Here is a 26,555-nt window from a genome sequence, read left to right on the forward strand (position 1 = left end):
GAAGGCAATTGAGGCCAACTTATTAAATATATTCAAGAAGGAGTTAGATATATTTCTTAAGGCTAAAGGGATCAAGGGATATGGGGAGATAGCAGGGACAGGGTACTGAATTTGGATGATCAGCCATGATCTCATTAAATGGCGGAACAGGCTTGAGGGGCCGAATGGCCTACTCCTGCTCCTATCTTCTATGTTTCTATGTCTTTGAACTTGTTGGCTCCCAAATCCGTGCCCATCTTTCCCGGAACTCTATGTTTGAATCCCTCCAATCAGGTTTCCGCCTCTGACACAGCACTGAAACAGCCCTTATCAAAGTCACAAGTGACATCCTATATGACTGTGACCGTGGTAAACTATCCCTCCTCGCCCTGTCTGCAACCTTTGACATAGTTGATCACACCATCCTCCTCCAATGCCTCTCCTCTGTTGTCTAGCTTGGGGAGACTGCCCTTGCCTGGTTCCATTCTTATCTATCCAGTTGTAGCCAGAGAATCTCCTGTAATGGCTTCTCTTCCCGCTCCGCACCGTTACCTCTGTCTCCCAAGGATCTATCCTTGGCCCCCTCCTATTTCTCATCTACATACTGCATCTAGACAACCTCATCCGAAAACATGACGTCAGGTTCTACATGTACACTGACAATACCCAGCTCTACTTCACCACCACCTCTCTCAACCCCTTCACTATCTCTTGATTTGTCACGCTGCTTGTCCCACATCCAGTATTCGATGAGCAGGAATTTCTTCCAACTAATTATTGGTAAGACCGAAGCCATTGTCGTGTGTCTCCGCCACAAACTCCTAGCTACCGCCGGCATCCCTCTCCATGGTCCCTGAGGCTGAACCAGACTGTTCGCAACCTTGCCATTACATTTGACCCTGAACTGAGCTTCGAAACCCATATCCTCTCCGTCACCAAGACAGCCTATTTCCACCGCCGTAACATGACATGTCTCTGCCCTTGCCTCAGCTCATCTGCTGAAACTCTCTTCAATGCTTTTGTTTCCCCCCTCCCCCCGGCGGAGCCCGCTTCCCCCCTCCTGTGGCCGCCTCCTGCAGCCTGCCTCCCGTGGCCCGCCTCTTGCCCCCGCCCCCGCCCCCCCCACACGCGGCCCGCCTCCCCCCCTCCTGCGGAGCCCGCCCCTTCCGTGGCCCGCCCCTCCCCTCCCCTGGACACTCCCGCAGAGCCCCCCCCCCCGCGGGTCCCTCCTTTATCTGTTGTCCTCTCGCACTGTTTCCCCTCAGGCTTGCTCTCTCCACTTTGTTTGAGTAGCGAGATGCTTTTTAACTGGAGGCCTGAGTAGGGTTTACCTGTGTTTCCAGGTTGAACAGGCAAAGGTTCTGGTTAAAGAAGGTGGTGTGCAGCTCACACTGACCGTCGTCGACACCCCAGGGTTTGGAGATGCGGTGGACAACAGTAACTGGTAGGTTCAGGTCCTGCTGCAAAAAGATAAAATATAGAACCTGTCTCCTCCCCGCGCCCCCGCCCATTTCTCTCATTTATCTTTGTGGAACCTTCCTGTGTACTAATAGGCTGCCGCTTTTCCTACATTCCAACAGTGACTGTACTTCAAAAGTATTTCATTGGGTGTGGAGCGCTTTAGGACGTCCTGAGATGATGAAAGGCACAGTAGAAATGCAAGTCCTTTCCCCCCAGCGCTATCGAGCATTATCCTGAGTAGAAGTAGTCACAATTTTAAGAAAAACCTCGTGAGTGAGAGAGCACCCGGGGGAGCGGTGGATGCAGAGGGCGCCCGGGGGAGTGGTGGGATTATGGAGTGTCCTCCTCAAATTCGGCTGCCCTCAAAAGTTTGTCACTATCCTCCGCCTGCTTCACGACGACATGCAAGCCGTGATCCTGACCAACGTTTCCACCACAGACCCAATTCACGTACGAACCAGGGTCAAGCAAGGCTGTGTCATCGCACCAACGCTCTTCTCAATCTTCCTTGCTGCAATGCTCCATCTCACCCTCAGTAAGCTCCCCACTGGAGTGGAGCTAATTTACAGAACAAATGGAAAACTGTTCAACCTCCGTCACCTCCAGTCCAGATCCAAGGTCGTCCCATCCTCTGTCATCGAATTACAGTATGCAGACGATGCTTGCGTCTGCGCTCACTCAGAGGGCGAACTCCAAACCTGCCCCCGCCACACAGTGCTGCCCCCCCCGATTATCAAAATCCACGACAAGGCCTTGGACAACGTGGACCACTTTCCATACCTCGGGAGCCTACTGTCAACAAGGGCAGACGTCGACGACGAAGTCCAACACCGCCTTCAGTGTGCCAGTGCAGCCTTCGGTCGCCTGAGGAAGAGAGTGTTTGAAGACCAGGACCTCCAACCTGGCACTAAGCTCATCGTCTACAGGGCAGCAGTGATACCTGCCCTGCTGTATGCCTCAGAGACATGGACCATGTACAGCAGGCACCTCAAAGCACTGGCGAGGTACCACCAACGCTGCCTCCGCAAGATCCTGCAAATCCATTGGCAGGATAGGCGCACCAACGTCTGTGTTCTTGCTCAGGCCAACATCCCCAGCATCGACGCTCTGACCACGCTCAATCAGCTCCGATGGACGGGTCACATTGTCCGCATGCCCGATACGAGACTCCGAAAACAAGTGCTCTACTCAGAACTCCGGCACGGCAAGAGAGCCCCAGGTGGGCAGAGGAAACGCTTTAAGGACACCCTCAAAGCCTCCTTGGGAAAAGTGTAACATCCCCACCGACACCTGGGAATCCCTGGCCCAAGACCGCACAAAGTGGAGGAGAAGCATCCGGGAAGGCGCCAAACACCTCGAGTCTCTTCGCTGGGAGCAAGCGGAAGCCAAGCGCAGGCAGCGCAAGGAGCGCACGTCAACCCAAGCACCCCACCCACCCGCCCCTTCAACCACCGTCTGCCCCACCTGTGACAGAGACTGTAGGTCCCGCATTGGACTCATCAGTCACCTGCGAACTCATTTTTAGTGTGGAAGCAAGTCATCCTCGGTTCCGAGGGACTGCCTAAGGCGAAGGATGCAGAGGGCGCCCGGGGGAGCGGTGGATGCAGAGGGCGCCCGGGGGAGCGGTGGATGCAGGTTCGCTGTCACTGAATGCCTCACCTCTCATTTCTGATCTCTTGCAGTTGGCAACCAGTCATAAACTACATCGACAGCAAGTTCGAGGATTTCCTAAATTCCGAGTCCCGAGTGAACCGGCGCCAAATGTCGGACACACGCGTGCATTGCTGCCTGTACTTCATCGCTCCGTCAGGACACGGGTGAGCCCTGCGTGGGGAGGGGAGTGGGGAGTGTTTGGGACAGTGTAGTGGGAGCTTTACTCTGTATCTAACCCATGCTGTACCTGTGTTGGGAAATGGATGTAGCACGTTGAGTACCCTGTTGTAGTGTGGTGGTGTTGGGCACAGAGCAGTCGGTAATGTAGGACATAGCAGGTTGCAGCAACAATCCCACGGGAGGGTGGCTCAGGAGCACAAGGATGAGGCATGTTGTGCCTGGCTGGGTCCTCAGCCACCCTGGGTGTGGTGGGGGAGAGTGGGAGATGGCAGCAGAAGAGTGAGTGCGGGCAGAGCCGGCTGTCGGAGCGGAGGAGAGCATTTCTTTTACTTTACCCAGGGCGTCCTCTTCCAGCTCTCAGCTTCTCCCACTCTCTTCTAGCCTGAAGCCTTTGGACATCGAGTTTATGAAGCGTTTACACGAGAAGGTGAACATTATTCCACTCATTGCGAAAGCAGACACGCTGACCCCTGAGGAGTGCCAGCACTTCAAGAAACAGGTAACAACCCTGGGGAGATTCCGACAGACACATCAGCACAGTGTGACCAGACTCTCTTCCTCGAGTTCGAAATGAGCAGGGAGTAACCAGAGTCTGTTCCTGGGGGTGGGGAATGGGCACAGTGTAACCCGAGTCTGTTCCTGGGGGTGGGGAATGGGCACAGTGTAACCAGAGTCTGTTCCTGGGGGTGGGGAATGGGCACAGTGTAACCCGAGTCTGTTCCTGGGGGTGGGGAATGGGCACAGTATAACCAGAGTCTGTTCCTGGGGGTGGGGAATGGGCACAGTGTAACCAGAGTCTGTTCCTGGGGTGTGGGAATTGGGCACAGTGTAACCAGAGTCTGTTCCTGGGGGTGGGGAATGGGCACAGTGTAACCAGAGTCTGTTCCTGGGGGTGAGGAATGGGCACAGTGTAACCAGAGTCTGTTCCTGGGGGTGAGGAATGGGCACAGTGTAACCAGAGTCTGTTCCTGGGGGTGGGGAATGGGCACAGTGTAACCAGAGTCTGTTCCTGGGGGTGGGGAATGGGCACAGTATAACCAGAGTCTGTTCCTGGGGGTGAGGAATGGGCACAGTGTAACCAGAGTCTGTTCCTGGGGGTGGGGAATGGGCACAGTATAACCAGAGTCTGTTCCTGGGGGTGGGGAATGGGCACAGTGTAACCAGAGTCTGTTCCTGGGGGTGGGGAATGGGCACAGTATAACCAGAGTCTGTTCCTGGGGGTGGGGAATGGGCACAGTGTAACCAGAGTCTGTTCCTGGGGGTGGGGAATGGGCACAGTATAACCAGAGTCTGTTCCTGGGGGTGGGGAATGGGCACAGTATAACCAGAGTCTGTTCCTGGGGGTGAGGAATGGGCACAGTGTAACCAGAGTCTGTTCCTGGGGGTGGGGAATGGGCACAGTGTAACCAGAGTCTGTTCCTGGGGGTGAGGAATGGGCTCAGTGTAACCAGAGTCTGTTCCTGGGGGTGGGGAATGGGCACAGTGTAACCAGAGTCTGTTCCTGGGGGTGAGGAATGGGCACAGTGTAACCAGAGTCTGTTCCTGGGGGTGGGGAATGGGCACAGTATAACCAGAGTCTGTTCCTGGGGGTGGGGAATGGGCACAGTGTAACCAGAGTCTGTTCCTGGGGGTGAGGAATGGGCACAGTGTAACCAGAGTCTGTTCCTGGGGGTGGGGAATGGGCACAGTATAACCAGAGTCTGTTCCTGGGGGTGAGGAATGGGCACAGTGTAACCAGAGTCTGTTCCTGGGGGTGAGGAATGGGCACAGTATAACCAGAGTCTGTTCCTGGGGGTGAGGAATGGGCACAGTATAACCAGAGTCTGTTCCTGGGGGTGGGGAATGGGCACAGTATAACCAGAGTCTGTTCCTGGGGGTGAGGAATGGGCACAGTGTAACCAGAGTCTGTTCCTGGGGGTGGGGAATGGGCACAGTATAACCAGAGTCTGTTCCTGGGGGTGAGGAATGGGCACAGTGTAACCAGAGTCTGTTCCTGGGGGTGGGGAATGGGCACAGTGTAACCAGAGTCTGTTCCTGGGGGTGGGGAATGGGCACAGTGTAACCAGAGTCTGTTCCTGGGGGTGAGGAATGGGCACAGTGTAACCAGAGTCCGTTCCTGGGGGTGAGGAATGGGCACAGTGTAACCAGAGTCTGTTCCTGGGGGTGGGGAATGGGCACAGTATAACCAGAGTCTGTTCCTGGGGGTGGGGAATGGGCACAGTATAACCAGAGTCTGTTCCTGGGGGTGAGGAATGGGCACAGTATAACCAGAGTCTGTTCCTGGGGGTGGGGAATGGGCACAGTGTAACCAGAGTCTGTTCCTGGGGGTGGGGAATGGGCACAGTGTAACCAGAGTCTGTTCCTGGGGGTGAGGAATGGGCACAGTGTAACCAGAGTCTGTTCCTGGGGTGTGGGGAATGGGCACAGTGTAACCAGAGTCTGTTCCTGGGGGTGGGGAATGGGCACAGTATAACCAGAGTCTGTTCCTGGGGTGGGGAATGTGCACAGTGTAACCAGAGTCTGTTCCTGGGGTGGGGAATGGGCACAGTGTAACCAGAGTCTGTTCCTGGGGGTGGGGAATGGGCACAGTATAACCAGAGTCTGTTCCTGGGGTGGGGAATGTGCACAGTATAACCAGAGTCTGTTCCTGGGGTGTGGGGAATGGGCACAGTGTAACCAGAGTCTGTTCCTGGGGTGAGGAATGGGCACAGTGTAACCAGAGTCTGTTCCTGGGGGTGGGGAATGGGCACAGTATAACCAGAGTCTGTTCCTGGGGTGAGGAATGGGCACAGTGTAACCAGAGTCTGTTCCTGGGGGTGGGGAATGGGCACAGTATAACCAGAGTCTGTTCCTGGGGTGGGGAATGTGCACAGTGTAACCAGAGTCTGTTCCTGGGGGTGAGGAATGGGCACAGTATAACCAGAGTCTGTTCCTGGGGTGGGGAATGTGCACAGTATAACCAGAGTCTGTTCCTGGGGGTGGGGAATGGGCACAGTATAACCAGAGTCTGTTCCTGGGGTGAGGAATGGGCACAGTGTAACCAGAGTCTGTTCCTGGGGGTGGGGAATGTGCACAGTGTAACCAGAGTCTGTTCCTGGGGGTGGGGAATGGGCACAGTATAACCAGAGTCTGTTCCTGGGGGTGAGGAATGGGCACAGTATAACCAGAGTCTGTTCCTGGGGTGGGGAATGTGCACAGTATAACCAGAGTCTGTTCCTGGGGTGTGGGGAATGGGCACAGTGTAACCAGAGTCTGTTCCTGGGGGTGGGGAATGGGCACAGTATAACCAGAGTCTGTTCCTGGGGTGGGGAATGTGCACAGTGTAACCAGAGTCTGTTCCTGGGGGTGGGGAATGTGCACAGTGTAACCAGAGTCTGTTCCTGGGGGTGGGGAATGGGCACAGTATAACCAGAGTCTGTTCCTGGGGGTGAGGAATGGGCACAGTATAACCAGAGTCTGTTCCTGGGGTGGGGAATGGGCACAGTATAACCAGAGTCTGTTCCTGGGGGTGGGGAATGGGCACAGTATAACCAGAGTCTGTTCCTGGGGGTGAGGAATGGGCACAGTGTAACCAGAGTCTGTTCCTGGGGGTGGGGAATGGGCACAGTGTAACCAGAGTCTGTTCCTGGGGTGGGGAATGTGCACAGTATAACCAGAGTATGTTCCTGGGGGTGGGGAATGGGCACAGTATAACCAGAGTCTGTTCCTGGGGTGGGGAATAGGCACAGTGTAACCAGAGTCTGTTCCTGGGGGTGGGGAATGGGCACAGTATAACCAGAGTCTGTTCCTGGGGGTGGGGAATGGGCACAGTGTAACCAGAGTCTGTTCCTGGGGTGGGGAATAGGCACAGTATAACCAGAGTCTGTTCCTGGGGTGGGGAATGTGCACAGTATAACCAGAGTCTGTTCCTGGGGGTGGGGAATGGGCACAGTATAACCAGAGTCTGTTCCTGGGGGTGAGGAATGGGCACAGTGTAACCAGAGTCTGTTCCTGGGGTGGGGAATGTGCACAGTATAACCAGAGTCTGTTCCTGGGGGTGGGGAATGGGCACAGTATAACCAGAGTCTGTTCCTGGGGTGGGGAATAGGCACAGTATAACCAGAGTCTGTTCCTGGGGTGGGGAATGTGCACAGTATAACCAGAGTCTGTTCCTGGGGGTGGGGAATGGGCACAGTATAACCAGAGTCTGTTCCTGGGGGTGAGGAATGGGCACAGTGTAACCAGAGTCTGTTCCTGGGGTGTGGGGAATAGGCACAGTGTAACCAGAGTCTGTTCCTGGGGTGGGGAATGTGCACAGTATAACCAGAGTCTGTTCCTGGGGTGGGGAATGGGCACAGTATAACCAGAGTCTGTTCCTGGGGGTGAGGAATGGGCACAGTATAACCAGAGTCTGTTCCTGGGGTGGGGAATGTGCACAGTGTAACCAGAGTCTGTTCCTGGGGTGGGGAATGGGCACAGTGTAACCCGAGTCTGTTCCTGGGGGTGGGGAATGGGCACAGTATAACCAGAGTCTGTTCCTGGGGGTGGGGAATGGGCACAGTATAACCAGAGTCTGTTCCTGGGGTGGGGAATGTGCACAGTGTAACCAGGGTCTATTCCTGGGGTGGGGAATGGGAGAGGAGAGTGTCTGTTTGTGGGACTGTTCTGTTGTTTATTGTCATTGAGATCCTGCCCTGTTTCCTCAGATAATGAAAGAGATTAAGGAGCAGATGATTAAGATTTATGAATTCCCAGGTACTGAAGATGAAGAGGAAAATAAATTGGTGAAGAAATTTAAGGTAATTCTTTATTTTATTTCATCTGCTCTTCACTCTTTATACAGCTCACCTCACTGAGAGTGAATCACTCTCCATACAGCACTGCGATTATACGAACATATGAATTAGGAACACGAGTCGGCCACTTGCCCTCTCGAGCCTGCTCTGCCATTCAATAAGATCATGGTTGATCTGATTACTCCACATTCCCGCCTACCCCCGATAACTTTTCACCCCCTTGCTTATCAAGAATCTATCTACCTCTGCCTTAAAAATATTGAAAACTCTGCTTCCACTGCCCTCTGAGAAAGAGAGTTCCAAAGACTCGCGACCCTCTGAGAAAAAATTTCTCCTCATCTTGTCTTAAATGGGTGACCCCTTATTTTTAAACAGTGACCCCTAGTTCTAGATTTTCCCACAAGAGGAAACATCCTCTCCACATCCACCCTGTCAAGACCTCTCAGGATCTTGTATGTTTCAATCAAGCCACCTCTTACTCTTCTAAACTCCAGCGGATACAAGCCTAGCCTGTCCAACCTTTCCTCATAAGACAACCCGCTCATTCCAGGTATTAGTCTACTAAACCTTCTCTGAACTGCTTCCAACGCATTTACATCCTTCCTTAAATAAGGAGACTGATACTGTACACAGTACTCCAGATGTGGTCTCACCATTGCCCTGTATAACTGAAGCATAACCTCCCTACTTTTGTGTTCAATTCCCCTTGCAATAAACAATAACATTCTATTAGCTTTCCTAATTACTTGCTGTACCTGCATACTAATCTTTTGCGATTCATGCACTAGGACACCCAGATCCCTCGGCATCTCGGAGCTCTACAATCTCTCACCATTTAGATAATATGCTCCTTTTTTATTCTTCCTGCCAAAATGGACAATTTCACATTTTCCCATGTTATACTCCATTTGCCAGATCTTTGCCCACTCACTAAACCTATCTTTATCCCTTTGTAGCCTCACTTAATCTATCAATGTCTCTTTGCAACTTTCTGCTCCCATCTACACGATTTACTGAGCCCCTTAACTTCAGCAATCATGGATCGACGGCTCTCTCTTATCTACGTCATTGATAAATATAGTGAAAAGCTGAGGCCCCAGTACAGATCCCTGGGGGACACCACTAGACACATCCTGCCAATTTGAGGACACTTCCTTTTTCCCTACTCTGACTCCTATCTCCGAACCAATTCCCTATCCAAGCTAATAGATTGTCACCATTTCTATGCGCTCTCATTTTTGTTAAGAGTCTCTTCTATGAGACCTTGTCGAATGCCTTCTGGAAGTCTATTTAAATAACATCATAGAGTTCTAGAGTTATACAGCACTGAAAGAGGCCCTTCGGCCCATTGTGTCCGCGCCAGCCATCAAGCCCTGTCTATTCTAATCCCGTTTTCCAGCACTTAGTCCGTAGCCTTGTATGCTATGGCGTTTTCAAGTGCTCATCTAAATGCTTCTTGAATGTTGTGAGGGTTCCTGCCTCTACCACCCTTTCAGGCAGTGAGTTCCAGATTCCAAGATTTTTCCTCAAATCCCCTCTAAACGTCCTGCCCCTTACCTTGAAACTATGCCCCCTGGTTATTGACCCCTCTACTAAGGGGAAAAGTTCCTTTCTATCTACCCTATCTATGCCCCTCATAATTTTGTACACCTCAATCAGGTCTCCCATCAGCCTTCTCTGCTCTAAGGAAAACAACCCCAGCCTGTCCAGTCTCTCTTCATAGTTGAAGCGCTCCAGCCCAGGTAACATCCTGGTGAATCTCCTCTGCACCCTCTCCAATACAATCACATCCTTCCTGTAGTGTGGCGACCAGAACTGCACACAGTACTCCAGCTGTGGCCTTACCAGCGTTTTGTACAGCTCCATCATAACCTCCCTGCTCTTATATTCTATGCCTCGGCTAATGAGGGCAAGTATCCCATATGCCTTTTTAACCACCTTATCCACCTGTTCTGCTGCCTTCAGGGATCTATGTACATGTACACCAAGGTCCCTCTGATCCTCTGTCCTTCCTAGGGTCCTACCATTCATTGTGTATCCCCTTGCCTTGTTAGTCCTCCCAAAATGCATCACCTCACACTTTACAGGGTTAAATTCCATTTGCCACTGTTCTGCCCATCTGACCGACCCCGTCTTTATTGTCCTGTAGCCTGAGGCTTCCCTCCTCACTATTTGCCACTCCACCAATTTTCGTGTCATCTGCGAACTTACTGATCATACCTCCTACATTCATATCTAAATCATTAAAGTACACTACAAACAGCAAGGGACCCAGCACTGATCCCTGCGGTACACCACTGGACACAGGCTTCCAGTCACAAAAACAACCTTCGACCATCGCCCTCTGCCTCCTGTCACTAAGTCAATCTTGGATACAATCCAAGTTGCCCTGGATCCCATGGGCTTACCTTCTTGACCAGTCTCCCATGCGGGACTTTGTCAAAAGCCTTACTGAAGTCCATGTAGACTACATCAACTGCACTACCCTCATCCACACACCTAGTCACCCCCTCGAAAAATTCAATCAAATTGGTTAGACATGATCTCCCCCTGACAAAGCCATGCTGACTCCTTGATTAATCCTTGCCTCTCTGAGTGGAGATTAATTCTATCCCTCAGAGTTTTTTCCAATAATTTCCCTACCACTGATGTTAGGCTCACTGGCCTGTAAAAATCCCTGGTTTATCCCTACTACCCTTCTTGAATAATGGTTCTACGTTAGCTGTTCTCCAGTCCTCTGGCACCTCCCCTGTTGCCAGAGAGGTTCTGAAATCCATAGACACTCTCTTATCTACCACGTTAATTACCTCCTCAAAGAATTCAACTAGGTTCTTTAGACATGACTTGCCCTTTACTAATCCATGCTGGCTCTCTCTGATCAGCTCATGTTTGTTCCAGTGCTCAGTCACTCTGTCCCTAATAACATTCTGGTAACTTCCCCACAATACACATTGGACTCATAGGCCATAATTTCTTAGTTTATCTCTCTTACTCTCCTTAAATAGTTGAGTGACATTGGCACAGTGACACAGTGCTCAAGATGGGTCTGATCGGAACTGAGCTCAGTACACAAGGTGGGTCTGACCAGAACTGGACACAGTGCCCAAGGTGGGTTTGACCAGAACTGGACACAGTGCCCAAGGTGGGTCTGACCAAAACTGGACACAATGCTGAAGGTGGGTCTGATAGAGCTGGACACAGTGCTGAAGGTGGGCCTAACCAGAATTGGACACAGTGCTCAAGGAGGGTCTGACCAGAACTGGACACAGTCCCCAAGGGGGGTCTGACCAGAACTGGACACAGTGCTCATGGAGGGTCTGACCAGAACTGGACACAGTGCTCAAGGTGGGTCTGACCAGAACTGGACACCGTGCCCAAGGTGGGTCTGACCAGAACTGGACACAGTCCCCAAGGAGGGTCTGACCAGAACTGGACACAATGCTGAAGGTGGGTCTGACCAGAACTGGACACAGTGCTCTACATTCAGTATGACTAGAGCACCCTTCAGTTTGGTCACCACTTCCTCCTATTTCCCTCTACTGTTGTGCCCTGCACTGGGTGTGGAGTCTGTTGTTACCTGGTAAAGATTGAGGCTGCTGATGATCTCTTCTCTCCTCAGGATCGTGTACCACTGGCTGTTGTCGGAAGCAACCTTGTCTTTGAGGTCAGTGGGAAAAAGGTTAGAGGTCGTCAGTATCCATGGGGAGTGGCGGAAGGTAAAAGTTCTGTTTATTTCAGCTTCTGTATTAAACCTTTTCAGATCATTCTGTACAAGAGGCTCTCATGATCCAGACGTCTGGCCTTAAGCCAGTGGGCCAGATCTCCTGAGTGGGCATTACTAAGGTGATGTGTCCGACTACTTTGTCACCGTTTTTCTTCCCCATGATCGATTCTGCACACCTCTTGGCTCTTCGTTCCCACCGAAATACCTACAGTAGTGTATCCTCTTGATACTGTACCTTCAAATAGCTTTTTGGATTCCTCGCCCTCCACACCTGTCTCCAAGCCTGGGCATCCATTTGTTGATGCTCCAAGGTGACGCCACCCTATCTACATCAACTTTATCCCACCACTGGACCTCTGATTTTAACTCTGGACTCCCTCCTCATGTCTCTTCTCTATTCCCCTTTATAACCAGGATATATACCAGGATATATGTATCCTAATCTTGCTGTGTAACCATAGAACATAGAAACATAGAAAAATAGGAGCAGGAGTAGGCCATTTGGCCATTCAATATGATCATGGCTGATCCTCTATCTCAATACCATATTCCTGCTCTCTCCTCATACCCTTTGATGCCTTTTGTGTCTAGAAATCTATCTCCTTCTTAAATATATTCAGTGACTTGGCCTCCTCAGCCTTCTGTGGTAGAGAATTCCACAGGTTCACCACCCTCTGAGTGAAGAAATTTCTCCTCATCTCAGTCCTAAACATCCTACCCTGTATCCTGAGACTGTGACCCCTCGTTCTAGAGCCCCCAGCCAAGGGAAACATCCTCCCTGCATCCAGTCTGTCTAGCCCTGTCAGAATTTTATGCGTTTCAATGAGATCCCCTCTCATCTAAACTCTAGTGAATACAGGCCTAGTCGACCCAATCTCTCCTCATACGACAGTCCTGCCATCCCAGGAATCAGTCTGGTGAACCTTCGCTGCACTCCCTCTATGGCAAGTATATCTTTTCTTAGGTAAGGAGACCAAAACTGCACACAGTACTCCAGGTGTGGTCTCACCAAGGCCTTGTATAACTGTAGTAAGACATCCTTGCTCCTGTACTCAAATTCTCTTGCAATGAAGGCCAACGTACCATTTGCCTTCCTAACTGCTTGCTGCACCTGCATGTTTGCTTTCAGTTACTGGTGTACAAGGACACCCAGGTCCCTTTGTACATCAACATTTCCCAATCTATCACCATTTAAATAATACTCTGCCTTTCTGTTTTTCCTACCAAAGTGGATAACTTCACATTTATCCACGTTATACTGCATCTGCCATGTATTTGCCCACTCACTCAACTTGTCTAAATCGCCTTGAAGCCTCTTTGCATCCTCCTGGGGGGGATTTCAACTTCCCCAATATAAATTGGGACAGTCAGAGTGTGAAAGGCTTAGAGGGTGCAGAATTCTTAAAGTGCATCCAGGAGAGCTTTTTGAGCCAACATGTAGAAAGTCCTACAAGAGAGGGGGCGGTACTGGACCTAATTCTGGGGAATGTAGCCGGGCAAGTGGTGGAAGTGTCAGTAGGAGAGCATTTTGGCGACAGTGACCATAATTCGGTGAGATTTAAGGTGGTCATGGAAAAAGACAAAGACGGCCCGGAAATAAGGGTTCTAAATTGGGGGAAGGCCGATTTTAATATGATAAGGCAGGATCTGGCCAAAGTGGACTGGGAGCAGCTGCTTATAGGAAAATCCACATCAAAACAGTGGGAGACTTTCAGAAGGGAAATAGAGAGAGTACAACGCCAACATGTTCCTGTAAAGGTCAAGGGTGGGACCAACAAGCAAAGGGAACCTTGGATGACAAGGGATATACAAAAATGCATTAGAAATAAGAGGGGGGCTTTTGGCAGTTACAAAAGACTAAAGACAGAAGAAGCCCTAGAGGAGTATAAAAAGTGCAGGGGCATACTTAAAAAAGAAATTAGGAGGGCGAGGAGGGGCCATGAAATAACACTGGCGAGCAAAATAAAGGAAAATCCTAAGATGTTTTATAAGTATATTAAGGGCAAGAGGATAACCAGGGAAAGGGTAGGGCCCATTAGGGACCAAAGTGGCAATCTGTGTGTAGAGCCAGAGGATGTAGGCGGGGTTTTAAATGAATTTTTTGCATCTGTGTTCACTATGGAGAAAGACGATGCAGACATAGAAATCGGGCAAGGGGACTGTGACATACTTGAACATATTAGCATCGAGAGGGAGGAGGTGCTAGCGGTTTTAGCGGGCCAAAAAGTGGATAAATCCCCAGGCCCGGACGAGATGTATCCCAGGCTGCTGTGGGAGGCAAGGGAGGAGATTGCAGGGGCTCTGACACTAATTTTCAGAACCTCTCTGGCCACAGGGGATGTACCAGAGGACTGGAGAACAGCTAACGTAGTACCATTATTCAAGAAGGGTAGCAGGGATAAACCAGGGAATTACAGGCCAGTGAGTCTAACATCTGTGGTGGGGAAATTATTGGAAAAAATTCTGAGGGACAAAATTAATCTCCACTTGGAGAGGCAAGGATTAATCGGGGATAGTCAGCATGGCTTTGTTAAGGGTAAATCATGTCTAACAAATCTGATCGAATTTTTCGAGGGGGTGACTAGTGGGGTGGATGAGGGAAATGCTGTGGATGTGGTGTACATGGACTTCAGTAAAGCTTTTGACAAAGTCCCGCATAGGAGACTGGTCAAGAAGGTAAGAGCCCATGGGATCCAGGGTGCCTTGGCGCGTTGGATCCTAAACTGGCTGAGTGGCAGGAGGCAGAGGGTGATGGTCGAAGGTTGCTTTTGTGACTGGAAGCCTGTGTCCAGTGGGGTACCTCCGGGATCGGTGCTGGGTCCCTTATTGTTTGTGATCTACATAAATGATTTGGATGAAAATGTAAAAGGTATGATCAGTAAGTTCGCAGATGACACGAAAATTGGTGGGGTGGTAAATTGCGAGGAGGAAAGCCTCCTGCTACAGGACGATATAAACGGGTTGGTCAGATGGGCGGAAAAGTGGCAAATGGAATTTAACCCTGAAAAGTGCGAGGTGATGCATTTTGGACGGACAAATAAGGCAAGGGAATACACAATGAGTGGTAGGACCCTAGGAAGTACAGAGGGTCAGAGGGACCTTGGTGTACATGTACATAGATCCCTGAAGGCAGCGGAGCAGGTAGATAAGGTGGTTAAAAAGGCATATGGGATACTTGCCTTCATTAGCCGAGGCATAGAATATAAGAGCAGGGAGGTTATGATGGAGCTGTACAAAACGCTGGTGAGGCCACAGCTGGAGTACTGTGTGCAGTTCTGGTCGCCTCACTATAGGAAGGATGTGATTGCTTTGGAGAGGGTGCAGAGAAGATTCACCAGGATGTTACCTGGGATGGAGCGCCTCAGCTATGAAGAGAGGCTGGACAGGCTGGAGTTGTTTTCCTTGGAGCAGAGAAGGCTGAGGGGGGACCTGATTGAGGTGTACAAAATAATGAGGGGCATAGATAGGGTCGATAAAGAGGAACTTTTCCCCTTAGTGGGGGGGTCAATAACAAGGGGGCATAGATTCAGGGTAAGGGGCAGGAGATTTAGAGGGGATTTGAGGAGGAACTTTTTCACCCAGAGGGTGGTTGGAATGTGGAACTCAATGCCTAAAAGGGTGGTGGAGGCAGGAACCCTCACAACATTCAAGAAGCATTTGGATGAGCACTTGAAATGCCATTGCATACAAGGCTATGGACCAAATGCTGGAAAATGGGATTAGACTGGACAGGGATGGATGGGCGGCGCAGACACGATGGGCCGAAGGGCCTCTTTCTGTGCTGTAAAACTCTATGACTCTATGACTCCTCACAACTCACAATCCCACCTAGTTTTGTGTCATCAGCAAACTTGGAAATATTATATTTGGTTCCCTCATCCAAATCATTGATTGATATATATTGTGAATAGCTGGGGCCCAAGCACTGATCCCTGCGGTACCCCACTAGTCACCGCCTGCCACCCTGAAAAAGACCCATTTATTCCTACTCTGTTTCCTGCCTGTTAACCAATTTTCAATCCATGCCAGTATATTACCCCCAATCCCATGTGCTTTAATTTTGCACACTAACCTCTTATGTGGGACTTTATCAAAGGCCTTCTGAAAATCCAAATACACCACATCCACTGGTTCTCCCTTATCTATTCTACCAGTTACATCCTGTTATCACATCCTTTATAATAGACTAGCATTTTTCCTGCTACTGATGTTAGGCTAAACGGTCTGTAGTTCCCTGTTTTCTCTCTCCTTTTTTAAATAGTGGGGTTACAATTGCCACCCTCCAATCTGCAGGAACTGTTCCATAATCTATAAAATTTTGGAAGATGATAACCAATGCATCTGCTATTTCCATGGCTACCTCTTTTAGTACTCTGAGATGCAGATTATCAGGCCCTGGGGATTTATCGGCTTTCAGTCCCATTAATTTCTCCAGCACTCTTTTTTACTAATACTAATTTCCTTTCATTCCTCCTTCTCACTAAACCCTTGGTTCCATAGCATTTCTGGGAAGTTATTTGTGTCCTCTTCCGTGAAGACAGAACCAAAATATTTGTTTAATTGCTCTGCCATTTCCTTGTTCATAAATTCGCCCGTTTCTGACTATAAGGGACCTACATTTGTCTTCACTAATCTTTTTCTTTTTACATACTTGTAGAAGCTTTTACAATCCCCTTTTATGTTCCTTGCAAGTTTACTCTCATACTATTTTCCCCCTCTTTAATCAATCTCTTGGTCCTTTTTTGCTGAGCTCTAAACTGCTCCCAATCCTCAGGCTTGCTATTTTTTCTGGCAACTTTATATGACTCTTTGGATCTAATACTATCCTTAATTTCTTTTGTTAGCCATGGTTGGGCCGCTTTTCCTTTTGTGTTTTTTGCGCCAGAAAAGAATGTATAACTGTTGCAATTCATGCATTCATTCCTTAAATGTTACCCATTGCCTATCCACCGTCATGCCTTTTAAGGAAGCTCCCCAATTTCCTTTGTTTAGATTTAGGACCCTAGTTTCGGATTGGACTTCTTCACTTTCCATCTTAATGAAGAATTCTATCATGTTATGGTCGCTCTTTCCTAAACATAGAAGATAGTAGCAGGAGTAGGCCATTCGGCCCCTCGAGCCGGCTCCGCCATTCAATGAGATCATGGCTGATCATCCAAGTTCAGTACCCTGTCCCTGCTTTCTCCCCATATCCCTTGATCCCTTTAGCCTTAAGAAATATATCCAACTCCTTCTTGAATATATTTAATGAATTGGCCTCTACTGCCATCTGTGGTAGAGAATTCCACAGGTTCACCACTCTCTGGGTGAAGAAATTCCTCCTCATCTCTGTCCTAAATGGCTTACCCCTTATCCTTAGACTGTGACCCCTGGTTCTGGACTCCCCGACCATCAGGAACATCCTTCCTGCATCTAGTCTGTCCAGTCCTGTCAGAATTTTATAAGTTTCAATGAGATCCCCTCTCATTCTTCTAAACTTCCAACGAGTATAAGCCCAATCGACCCAATCTCTCCTCCTACGTCATTCCTGCCATCCCAGGTATCAGCCTGGTGAATCTTCGCTGAACTCCCTCCATGGCAAGAACATCCTTCCTCGGATAAGGCGACCAAAACTGCACACAATACTCAAATGTGGTCTCACCCAGGCCCTGTACAACTGCAGCAAGACATCCTTGTTCCTGTACTCAAACCCTCTCGCTACAAAGGCCAACATACCATTTGCCTTCTTAACTGCCTGCTGCACCTGCATGCTTACCTTCAGCGACTGGTGCACAAGGACACCCAGGTCTCGTTGCACTTCCCCTTCTCCCAATCTATTGCCATTCAGATAATAATCTGCCTTCCTGTTTTTGACACCAAAGTGGATAACCTCGCATTTATCCACGTTATATTGCATCTGCCATGCTTCTGAACCTGTCCAAATCATACTGGAGTTTCTTGGCATCCTCCTCACAGCACACAGGCCCGCCCAGCTTTGTGTCGTCTGCAAACTTGGAGATATTACATCTAGTTCCCTCGCCTGGATCATTAATATATATTGTGAATAGCTGGGGTCCAAGGACCGATCCCTGCGGTACCCCACTAGTCACTGCCTGCCACTCGGAAAAAGACCCGTTTATTCCAACTCTTTGCTTTCTGTCTGTCAACCAGTTCTCTATCCAAGTCAATACCTTGCCCCCAATCCCATGTGCCTTAACTTTACACGCTAATCTCTTATGCGGGACCTTATCAAAAGCCTTTTGAAAGTCCAAATACACCACATCCACTGGTTCTCCCTTATCTATTTTACCAGTTACATCCTCAAAAAATTCCAGTAGATTAGTCAAGCACGATTTACCTTTTGTAAATCCATGTTGACTTTGTCCGATCCTGTCACTGTTTTCCAAGTGCTCTGCTATTACATCTTTTATAATGGACTCTAGCATTTTTCCCACTACCGATGTCAGGCTTACCGGTCTGTAATTCCCTGTTTTCTCTCTACCACCTTTTTTGAATAGTGGGGTAACATTAGCTACCCTCCAATCCATGGGTACTGTTGCAGATTCTATCGAATGCTGGAAGATGATCAGCAATGCATCTACTATTTCTAGGGCCACTTCCTTAAGTACCCTAGGATGTAGATTATCAGGCCCTGGGGACTTATCAGCCTTCAATCCCGTCAATTTCCCTAACACCATTTCCCTGCAAATACTGATTACTTTCAGTTCCTCCCTTTCATCAGACCCTATGCTCCCTGACATCTCTGGGAGGTTATTTGTGTCTGCCTTTGTGAAGACAGAACCAAAATATGTATTTAATTGGTCTGTCATTTCTTTGTTCCCCATTATAAATTCCCCTGATTCTGACTGCAAGGGACCTACGCTTGACTTCACCAATCTTTTTCTCTTCACATATCTATAAAAGCTTTTACAGTCAGTTTTTATGTTCCCTGCAAGCTTACTCTCATACTCTATTTTCCCTTTCTTAATTAACCCCTTTGTCCTCCTTCGTTGAATCCTAAACTGCTCCCAATCCTCAAGTTTACTGCTTTTTCTGACCAATTTATATGTCCTCTCCTTGGATCTTATGCTATCCCTAATTTCCCTTGTTAGCCACGGTTGAGTCACCTTTTTTGTTTTATTTTTATGCCAAACTGGGATGAACAAATTCTGTAGTTCATCCATGCGGTCTTTGAATGTTTGCCATTGCCTATCCACCGTCAACCCTTTGAGTGACATTCCCCAATCAATCCTACCCAACTTGCGCCTCATACCATCGTAGTTTCCTTTATTTAAATTCAGGACCCTAGTCTCTGAGTCAACTACTTCACTCTCCATCTTAAAGAAGAATTCTATCATATTATGATTGCTCCGACCCAAGGGCCCTCGCACAACAAGATTGCTAATTAATCCTTTCTCATTACATAATACCCAGTCTAAGATGGCCTGACCTCTAGTTGGTTCCTCGACATATTGGTCCAGGTAACCATCCTGTATACACTCCAGGAATTCCTCCTCCACAGTATTGTTACTAATTTGGTTAGCCCAATCTATATGTAGATTAAAGTCACCCATGATAACTGCTGTGCCCTTATTGCACGCTTCTTTAATTTCCCTTTTAATGCCATCCCCAACCTCCGCATTACTGTTTGGAGGTCTATATACCACTCCCACTAACGTTTTCTGCCCCTTGGTATTTCTCAGTTCTACCCATACAGATTCCACATCATCAGAGCTAATATCCTTCCTTACAATTGTGTTAATCCCCTCTTTAACCAGCAATGCTGGTTAAAGGGCGGCACGGTGGCATAGTGGTTAGCACTGTTGCCTCACAGCGCCAGGGACCCGGGTTCGAATCCGGCCTCGGGTGACTGTCTGTGTGGTGTTTGCACATTCTCCCCGTGTTTGCGTGGGTTTCCTCCGGGTGCTCCGGTTTCCTCCCACAGTCCAAAGATGTGTGGGTTAGGATGATTGGCTATGATAAAAATTGACCCTTAGTGTTAGGGGGGGATTAAATACGTGGGGTTATGGGGATAGGGTGGGATATGTGTTGGTGTAGGGGTTACGGGGATCGGGTGGGATATGTGTCGGTGCAGGCTCGATGGGCCGAAATGGCCTCTATCTGCACTGTGGGGTTTCTGTGATTTCTGTGAATGCTACCCTACCTCCTTTTCCTTTTTGCCTATCTTTCCTGAATATTGAATACCCCTGGATGTTGAGTTCCCAGCCTTGGCCACCCTGAAGCCATGTTTCCTTAATCCCAGTCAAATCATATTCGTTTACCTCTATTTGCGCAGCTAATTCATCCACCTTATTACGAATGCTCCTCGCTTTAAGACACAAATCCTTCAGGCTTGTTTTTTTAACGCTCTTAGACCTTTTAGAATTATTATTTACTGTGGCCATGTATGATTTAAACTGTTGATTTCTCTAACTGCCACTTTTGTTTTTCTCCTTCCTATCTTTAGCTTTTATCTTTGCTCCCCTTTCCTCTGTCTCCCTGCTCAGGTTCCCAACCCCCTGCCATTTTAGTTAAACCCTCCCCCAGAGCACTAGCAAACACACCCCTAGGACATTGGTCCCGGTCCTGCCCAGGTGCAAACCGTCCGGTTTGTACTGGTCCCACCTCCCCCAGAACCAGTTCCAATGTCACAGGAATTTGAATCCCTCCCCCTTGCACCATTCCTCCAGCCATGTATTCATCTGAAATATTGGGTGGGATATGTGTTGGTGTAGGGGTTACAGGGATCGGGTGGGATATGTGGTCGGTGCAGGCTCGATGGGCCGAAATAGCCTCTATCTGCACTGTGGGGTTTCTGTGAAATATCCTTCTATTTCTACTCTGACTAGCACGTGGCACTGGTAGCAATCCTGAGATTACTACCTTTGAGGTCCTATTTTTTAATTTACCTACTAACTCCCTATATTCAGCTTTTAGAACCTCATCCCGTTTTTTTACCTATATCGTTGGTACCTATATGCACCACGACAACTGGCTGTTCACCCTCCCCTTCCAAAATGTTCTGCAGCCGCTCTGAGACATCCTTGACCCTTGCACCAGGGAGGCAACACACCATCCTGGAGTCTCGTTTGCGGCCACAGAAACGCCTATCTATTCCCCTTACAACAGAATCCCCTATTACTATAGCTGTACCCCTCTTTTTCCTCCCGTCCTGTGCAGCAGAACCACCCCTGGTGCCAGGAAGTTGGCTCCTGCTGCTTTCCCCTGATAAGCCACCCCCCTCAACAGTATTTAAAGTGGTATATCTGTTTGAGAGGGGGATGTCCACAGGGGACTCCTGCACTACCTGCCTGCGCCTACTACTCTGCCTGTTGGCCACCCATTCCCTTTCTGCCTATTCAACCTTTGCCTGCGGTGTGACCAACTGCTTAAACGTGATATCCACGACGTCCTCAGCATCGTGGATGGTCCAGTATGTATCCAATCGCAACTCTAGCGCCACAATGCGGTCTGCCAGTAGCTGCAGCTGGACACACTTCCTGCACACATGGTCGGCAGGGACACGGGAAGTGTCCCTGAGTTCCCACATAGCGCAGGAGGCGCACACTTTGGGGCCGAGCTCTCCTGCCATGACTTACCCTTTAATTCAAATTAAATTAAATCAAATCAATCCCACTACAGTTAAATGATATACTTAAGGGCCCTGGTTTACCAACAGTCCCCGCTACACCACAGAGAGCTTAGAAACAATAAACCACAGAATTTAAGTTTAAAAAAGGGAGAAATACTCACCAACCAATCACTTACCTGCTTTCTGGTGATGTCACACTTCGATTACTTTTTACTTCTCTCCCTCGCTCTGAGCTTGGAGATTGGTAGGCCTACCTGAGCCTCGCCGCCTCTTGTCGTCACCGCCGCCCCCTTGTTCCTCGCAGGGCCGCCGCCGCTCTGAGGCCTACCTGAGCCTCGCCGCCTCTTGTAGTCACCGCCGCCCCCTCGTTCCTCACAGGGCCGCTGCCGCTCTGACGCCTACCTGAGCCTCGCCACCTCTTGTAGTCACCGCCTCGTTCCTCACAGGTCCGCCGCTGCCGCCACTCTGAGGCCTACCTGAGCCTCACCGCCTCTTGTAGTCACCACCGCTGCCTCGTTCCTCGCAGGTCCGGTCTAAAAAAGCACCTCGTACACACTCTAGGAATTCATCCTCCTCAGTATTATTGCTAATTTGGTTTGGCCAGTCTATATGTAGATTAAAGTCACCCATGATTACTGTTGTACCCTTGTAACATGCATCTCTAATTTCCTGTTTGATGCCATTCCCTACATTATCACCACTGTTTTGAGGCCTATAGACAACTCCCACCAATGTTTTCTGCCCCTTGGTGCTTCTTCGCTCCACCCAGACTGATTCTACATCTTCATTTTCTGAGCCAATATCCTTTCTTACTATTGCTCTGATTTCATCCTTTACTAACAACGCCACCCCACCTCCTTTTCCTTTTTGCCTGTCCTTCCTAAACATCGAATATCCTTGGATATTCAGCTCCCAGCTTTGGTCACCCTGCAGCCATGTCTCCGTAATCGCAATTATATTGTATCCGTCTGCATCTATTTGCACTGTTAATTCGTCTACCTTATTACGAATGCTTTGTGCATTCTGATGCAGTGCCTTCAGATTTGCCTTTTTAACATTTTTAGACATCTTGACATTTTTTGTGCTTTGGCCCTATTTGTTTTATTACCATTTTTTCTTACCCAGACCCTATTTGTTAGTGCACTCTTTTGTTTGTACACTCTGTCCCTTCCTGACACAATCTGGTTATCCTTACCCCAATCACTTTCCTGCACTGCTTCTTTGTCTTTTCTCTTTAGCATTCTAGATTTCTCTCCACCGGGACCCTCCCCCCCCCCCCCCCCCCTTGTCTTATTTAGTTTAAAGTCCTATCTACCTCCCTAGTTATTCGATTCGCTAGAACTCTGGTCCCAGCATGGTTCAGGTGTAGTCCATCCCAACGGAACAGCTCTCTCTTTCCCCAGTACTGGTGCCGGTGCCAGTGCCCCACGAATCGAAACCCACTTCTCCCACACCAATCTTTGAGCCACGCATTCATCTCCCTGACCCTATTGACCCTATGCCAATTTGCTCGTGGCTCCGATAATAATCCAGAGATTATGATCTTTGTGGTTCTGCTTTTTAATTTAGTCCCTAGCTGCTCAAACTCTCTCAGCAGAACCTCTTTCTTTGTCCTACCTATGTCGTTGGTACCTATGTGGCCCACGATAACTGGATCCTCCCACTCCCACTCCAAGCTCTTCTCCAGCCTGGAGGAGATGTCCTTTACCCTGGCACCGGGTAGGCAACATAGCCTTCGGGACTCTCACTCCTGGCTGCAGAGAACAGTGTCTATGTCATTTGAGATTGCCTGTGTCCATTCACGGGCACGTTTTAGTTGCCCCTCCGGACCCAAGTCCATCACTTCTATTTCTCTTTTTACCCTTGTTTTTTCTTTTCTCCTTACCCCTCCTATGCCCCTCTCTCCTGTTGTCATGCCTCCTTTCATTTCTCCCCTCTCAGGTACTCTGCCCGCCCATATCTCTACCCCAACACTTCAGCGCTCCTCAAACTTCCTACTCTCCTGTCACCGTCACAGGCTTGACTCCCTCTTAGAAAAGCCCACAGATTCCCTCTGTGCCTTTCTCGGCATCCTCCGAAAGGCCCATCGAGGTGCCCATCACTGCCTCCTTACGAGCAGCAACCCCAACTGCCCCATCCTACTACTCTCTCACCGAGCTTCCCACCCAGCGCGCCCGCTGGGGACTAATCTTTCCAACCTCCTTCGCATCCCACTCACTCCTCCCAATGCTGACCCTGTGGACTCTGCCACTGGATCAGCTTTCACCGCCCCTCTCCGCAACTCCCTCCACAATGTCCATTCACTTGCGAACAAAGCCCTTGCAATCCATAAGCTTATTGAGTATAATTGACTTGACATCATGGTTTTCATGGAAACCTGGTTTGACACCTTCCCCCTAAATGAATCTTCCCTGCCTGGCTATACCTTCCACCACTATCACCGCCCAGACAGCCGTGGTGGCAGTGTGACTCTTATCACCAAATCACACCTTGGTCTGTCCCACTACGCCACTGGCACTTCCTCCTCCTTTGAGCATCTCGCCTTGTTCCACCCTCACATCTTTAAAATTCTTGTTCTCTACTGCCCAAGCAAGTACCACGCCTCACCGAGATTTCTTCACTGCTTTCCTCCCTCAGCCTCTGCACCGAGTGACTTCTCATCCTCCTTTCAACCTCCATTTCAACTCATCATGCTCTCTCTCCTCTGAGTTCACTGCCCTCCTATCCTCCCTTACTCTCTCCCTCCATATAAACTCCCCTACCCATATCTGCAGCCTTGCCATCTCACGTGGCCTTGCTACTCCCATCGTGTCATTCACAGATAAGGCCATCTCTGATTGCTTCCTTGTATCCCTCCCAACCCACATCCCCCTTCACCCTCCCAACCCCACTTCCTTCTGCATCTGCCCCTGAAAAAACTCTCTCCCATGTCACTTACAACTGCACTTTCAAATTTCCAACTGTCTTAACCTTTGGCCCACCATTCACCAGGACATTTCTGCAGCTACCAATCTGCTCAGTCACACCCTCGCCACCACCTTTGATGCCCTTGTCCCCATTAAAATTATTACTCTCTCTCACCGTGGCCATGCCCCCTGGTACGGCCCTCCTCTCCGTTCCCTTATGTCCAAGGGCACAGACTTGAACGTTTATGGCAGACAACTGGTTTAGCCATTCATCGCCAGATCTGGCCCTGCTCTCGTCTACCAAAACTGCTCATTATTCCAGAATCATCCTGGACTGCAAAGATGACCACCAACTTCTCCTCTTCACTGCAAACCATCTTCTCCCCATCCTCCTCCACCCTCACCTCCAGCAAATGCGAGGAGCTCATGGACTTCTTTGTCACTAAGATGGAGACCATCCGCTCAGCTGCCTCTCCTGTGTGCATATTGGCTGCCGCGATTCCTACATTACAACAGTGACTACACTTCAAAAGTTGGCTGTAAAGCAGTTTGGGACGTCCTGAGGTCGTGAAAGGCACTATATAAATGCAAGTCTTTTTTTCTTTCCCTCTCTTCCCCTAGCCCACCCGGCCAAACTTCCTCTAAGGTTCCCCCTGCCCTAGACCTGAACTCGCATCTTTCTCTAGTTTCTCTCCTATCTCCCCTCATGGCCTCTCTGACCTCATCTTGTCCATGAGACACACCTCCAGCTCCTTCGACCTTATTCCCGCTAAACTGCTGACCGCCCAACTTTCCTTCCTGCCCTCCATGTTAGCTGATATTGTTAACGGTTCTCTGTCCTCAGGTACTGTCCCCCTCCCCTTCAAATCTGCTGTCATCACCCCCCTCCTCAAAAGATCCACCCTTGACCCCTCTCTCCTTGCAAACTACCGCCCCATCTCCAACCTCCCATTCCTCTCAAATCGTCTAATGGGTTGTCGCTTCCCAAATCCGTGCCCATCTTTTCGGCAACTCCATGTTTAAACCGCTCCAGTCAGATTTCTGCCCCACCACAGCACTGAAACAGCCCTCATCAAAGTCACAAATGACATCCTGTGTGACTGACGACGGTAAACTATCCCTCCTCGTCCTTCTCGACCTGTCTGCAGCCCTTGACATGGTTGACCACGTCATCCTCCTCCAATGCCTCTCCTCCGTCGTCCAGCTGGGTTGGACTACACTCGCCTGGTTCCATTCTTGCCTATACAGTCATAGCCAGAGAATCACCTGCAATGGCTTTTCTTCCTGCTCCTGCATCGTTACCACTGGAGCCCTCCAAGGATCTATCCTTGGCCCCCTCCTATTTCTCATCTACATGTTGCCCCTTGGCGACATCATCTGAAAACACAGCGTCAGTTTCCACATGTACGCTGACGACACCCAGCTCTACCGCACCACCACTTCTCTCGATCCCTCCACGGTCTCTGATTTGTCACACTGCTTGTCTGACATCTAGCACTGGATGAGCAGAAATTTCCTCCAAATAAATATTGGGAAGACCGAAGCCATTGTCTTCAGTCCCCGCCACAAACTCCATTCCCGAGCCACCGTCCATCCTTCTCCCTGGTCACTGTCTGAGGCTGAACCAGACTGTTCGCAACCTTGGCGTCGTATTTGACCCTGAGATGAGCTTCTGACCACATATCCACGCCATCGCTAAGACCACCTGCTTCCACCTCCGTAACATTGCCCGATTCCACCCCTGCCTCAGCTCATCTGCTGCTGAAACCCTCATCCATGCCTTTGTTACCTCTAGACTCCACTATCCCAACCCACTCCTGGCTGGCCTCCCGTCTTCTACTATCCATAAACTAAAACTCATCCAAAACTCTGCTGCCCGCATCCTAACTCACACCAAGTCCCGTTCACCCATCACCCCTGTGCTCGCTGACCTACATTGGCTCCCAGTTAAGCAACGCCTCGATTTTAAAGCTCTCATCCTTCTTTTCAAATCCCTCCATGGCCTCGCCCCCTCCCTATCTCTGTAACCTCCTTCAGCCTTACAATCCTCAGATCTCTACGCTCCTCTAATTCTGGCCTCTTGAGCATTCTCGATTTTTAATTGCTCCATAATTGGCAGCCGAGCTTTCACTGCCTAGGCCCTAAGCTCTGGAATTCCCTCCATAAACCTCCACACCTCTCTACCTATCTTTCCTCCTTCAAGATGCTCATTAAAACCTACCTCTTTGACCAAGTTTTTGGTCGTCTGCCCTAATTCCTCGTTATGTGACTCAGTGTCAAATTTTGTCTGATAACGCTCCTCTGAG

The 26,555-nt window shown here is 49.5% G+C and overlaps 2 protein-coding genes across 2 annotated transcripts in view; one reads left to right on the top strand and one right to left on the bottom strand.

Moving 5' to 3' along the window:
- The window catches only part of LOC147116141 (septin-7-like), an 845,307-nt gene that overhangs the window by 50,164 nt on the left and 768,588 nt on the right, over nt 1-26,555 (bottom strand). The window lies entirely within an intron of this gene.
- Nucleotides 1-26,555, top strand: part of LOC147116142 (septin-7-like) — a 78,821-nt gene that overhangs the window by 19,887 nt on the left and 32,379 nt on the right. Inside the window, exons 2-6 of the mRNA XM_085989545.1 lie at nt 1,323-1,423; nt 3,123-3,257; nt 3,655-3,772; nt 7,959-8,051; nt 11,668-11,764. Of these exons, the coding sequence (XP_085845671.1) occupies nt 1,323-1,423; nt 3,123-3,257; nt 3,655-3,772; nt 7,959-8,051; nt 11,668-11,764 (544 nt within the window). The remainder of the gene's footprint in view (nt 1-1,322; nt 1,424-3,122; nt 3,258-3,654; nt 3,773-7,958; nt 8,052-11,667; nt 11,765-26,555) is intronic.

Source organism: Somniosus microcephalus, chromosome 6 (genome assembly GCF_052327205.1).
Source record: "Somniosus microcephalus isolate GS21.2 chromosome 6, FLI_Smic_1.0, whole genome shotgun sequence".
Classification (NCBI taxonomy): Eukaryota; Metazoa; Chordata; class Chondrichthyes; order Squaliformes; family Somniosidae; genus Somniosus; species Somniosus microcephalus.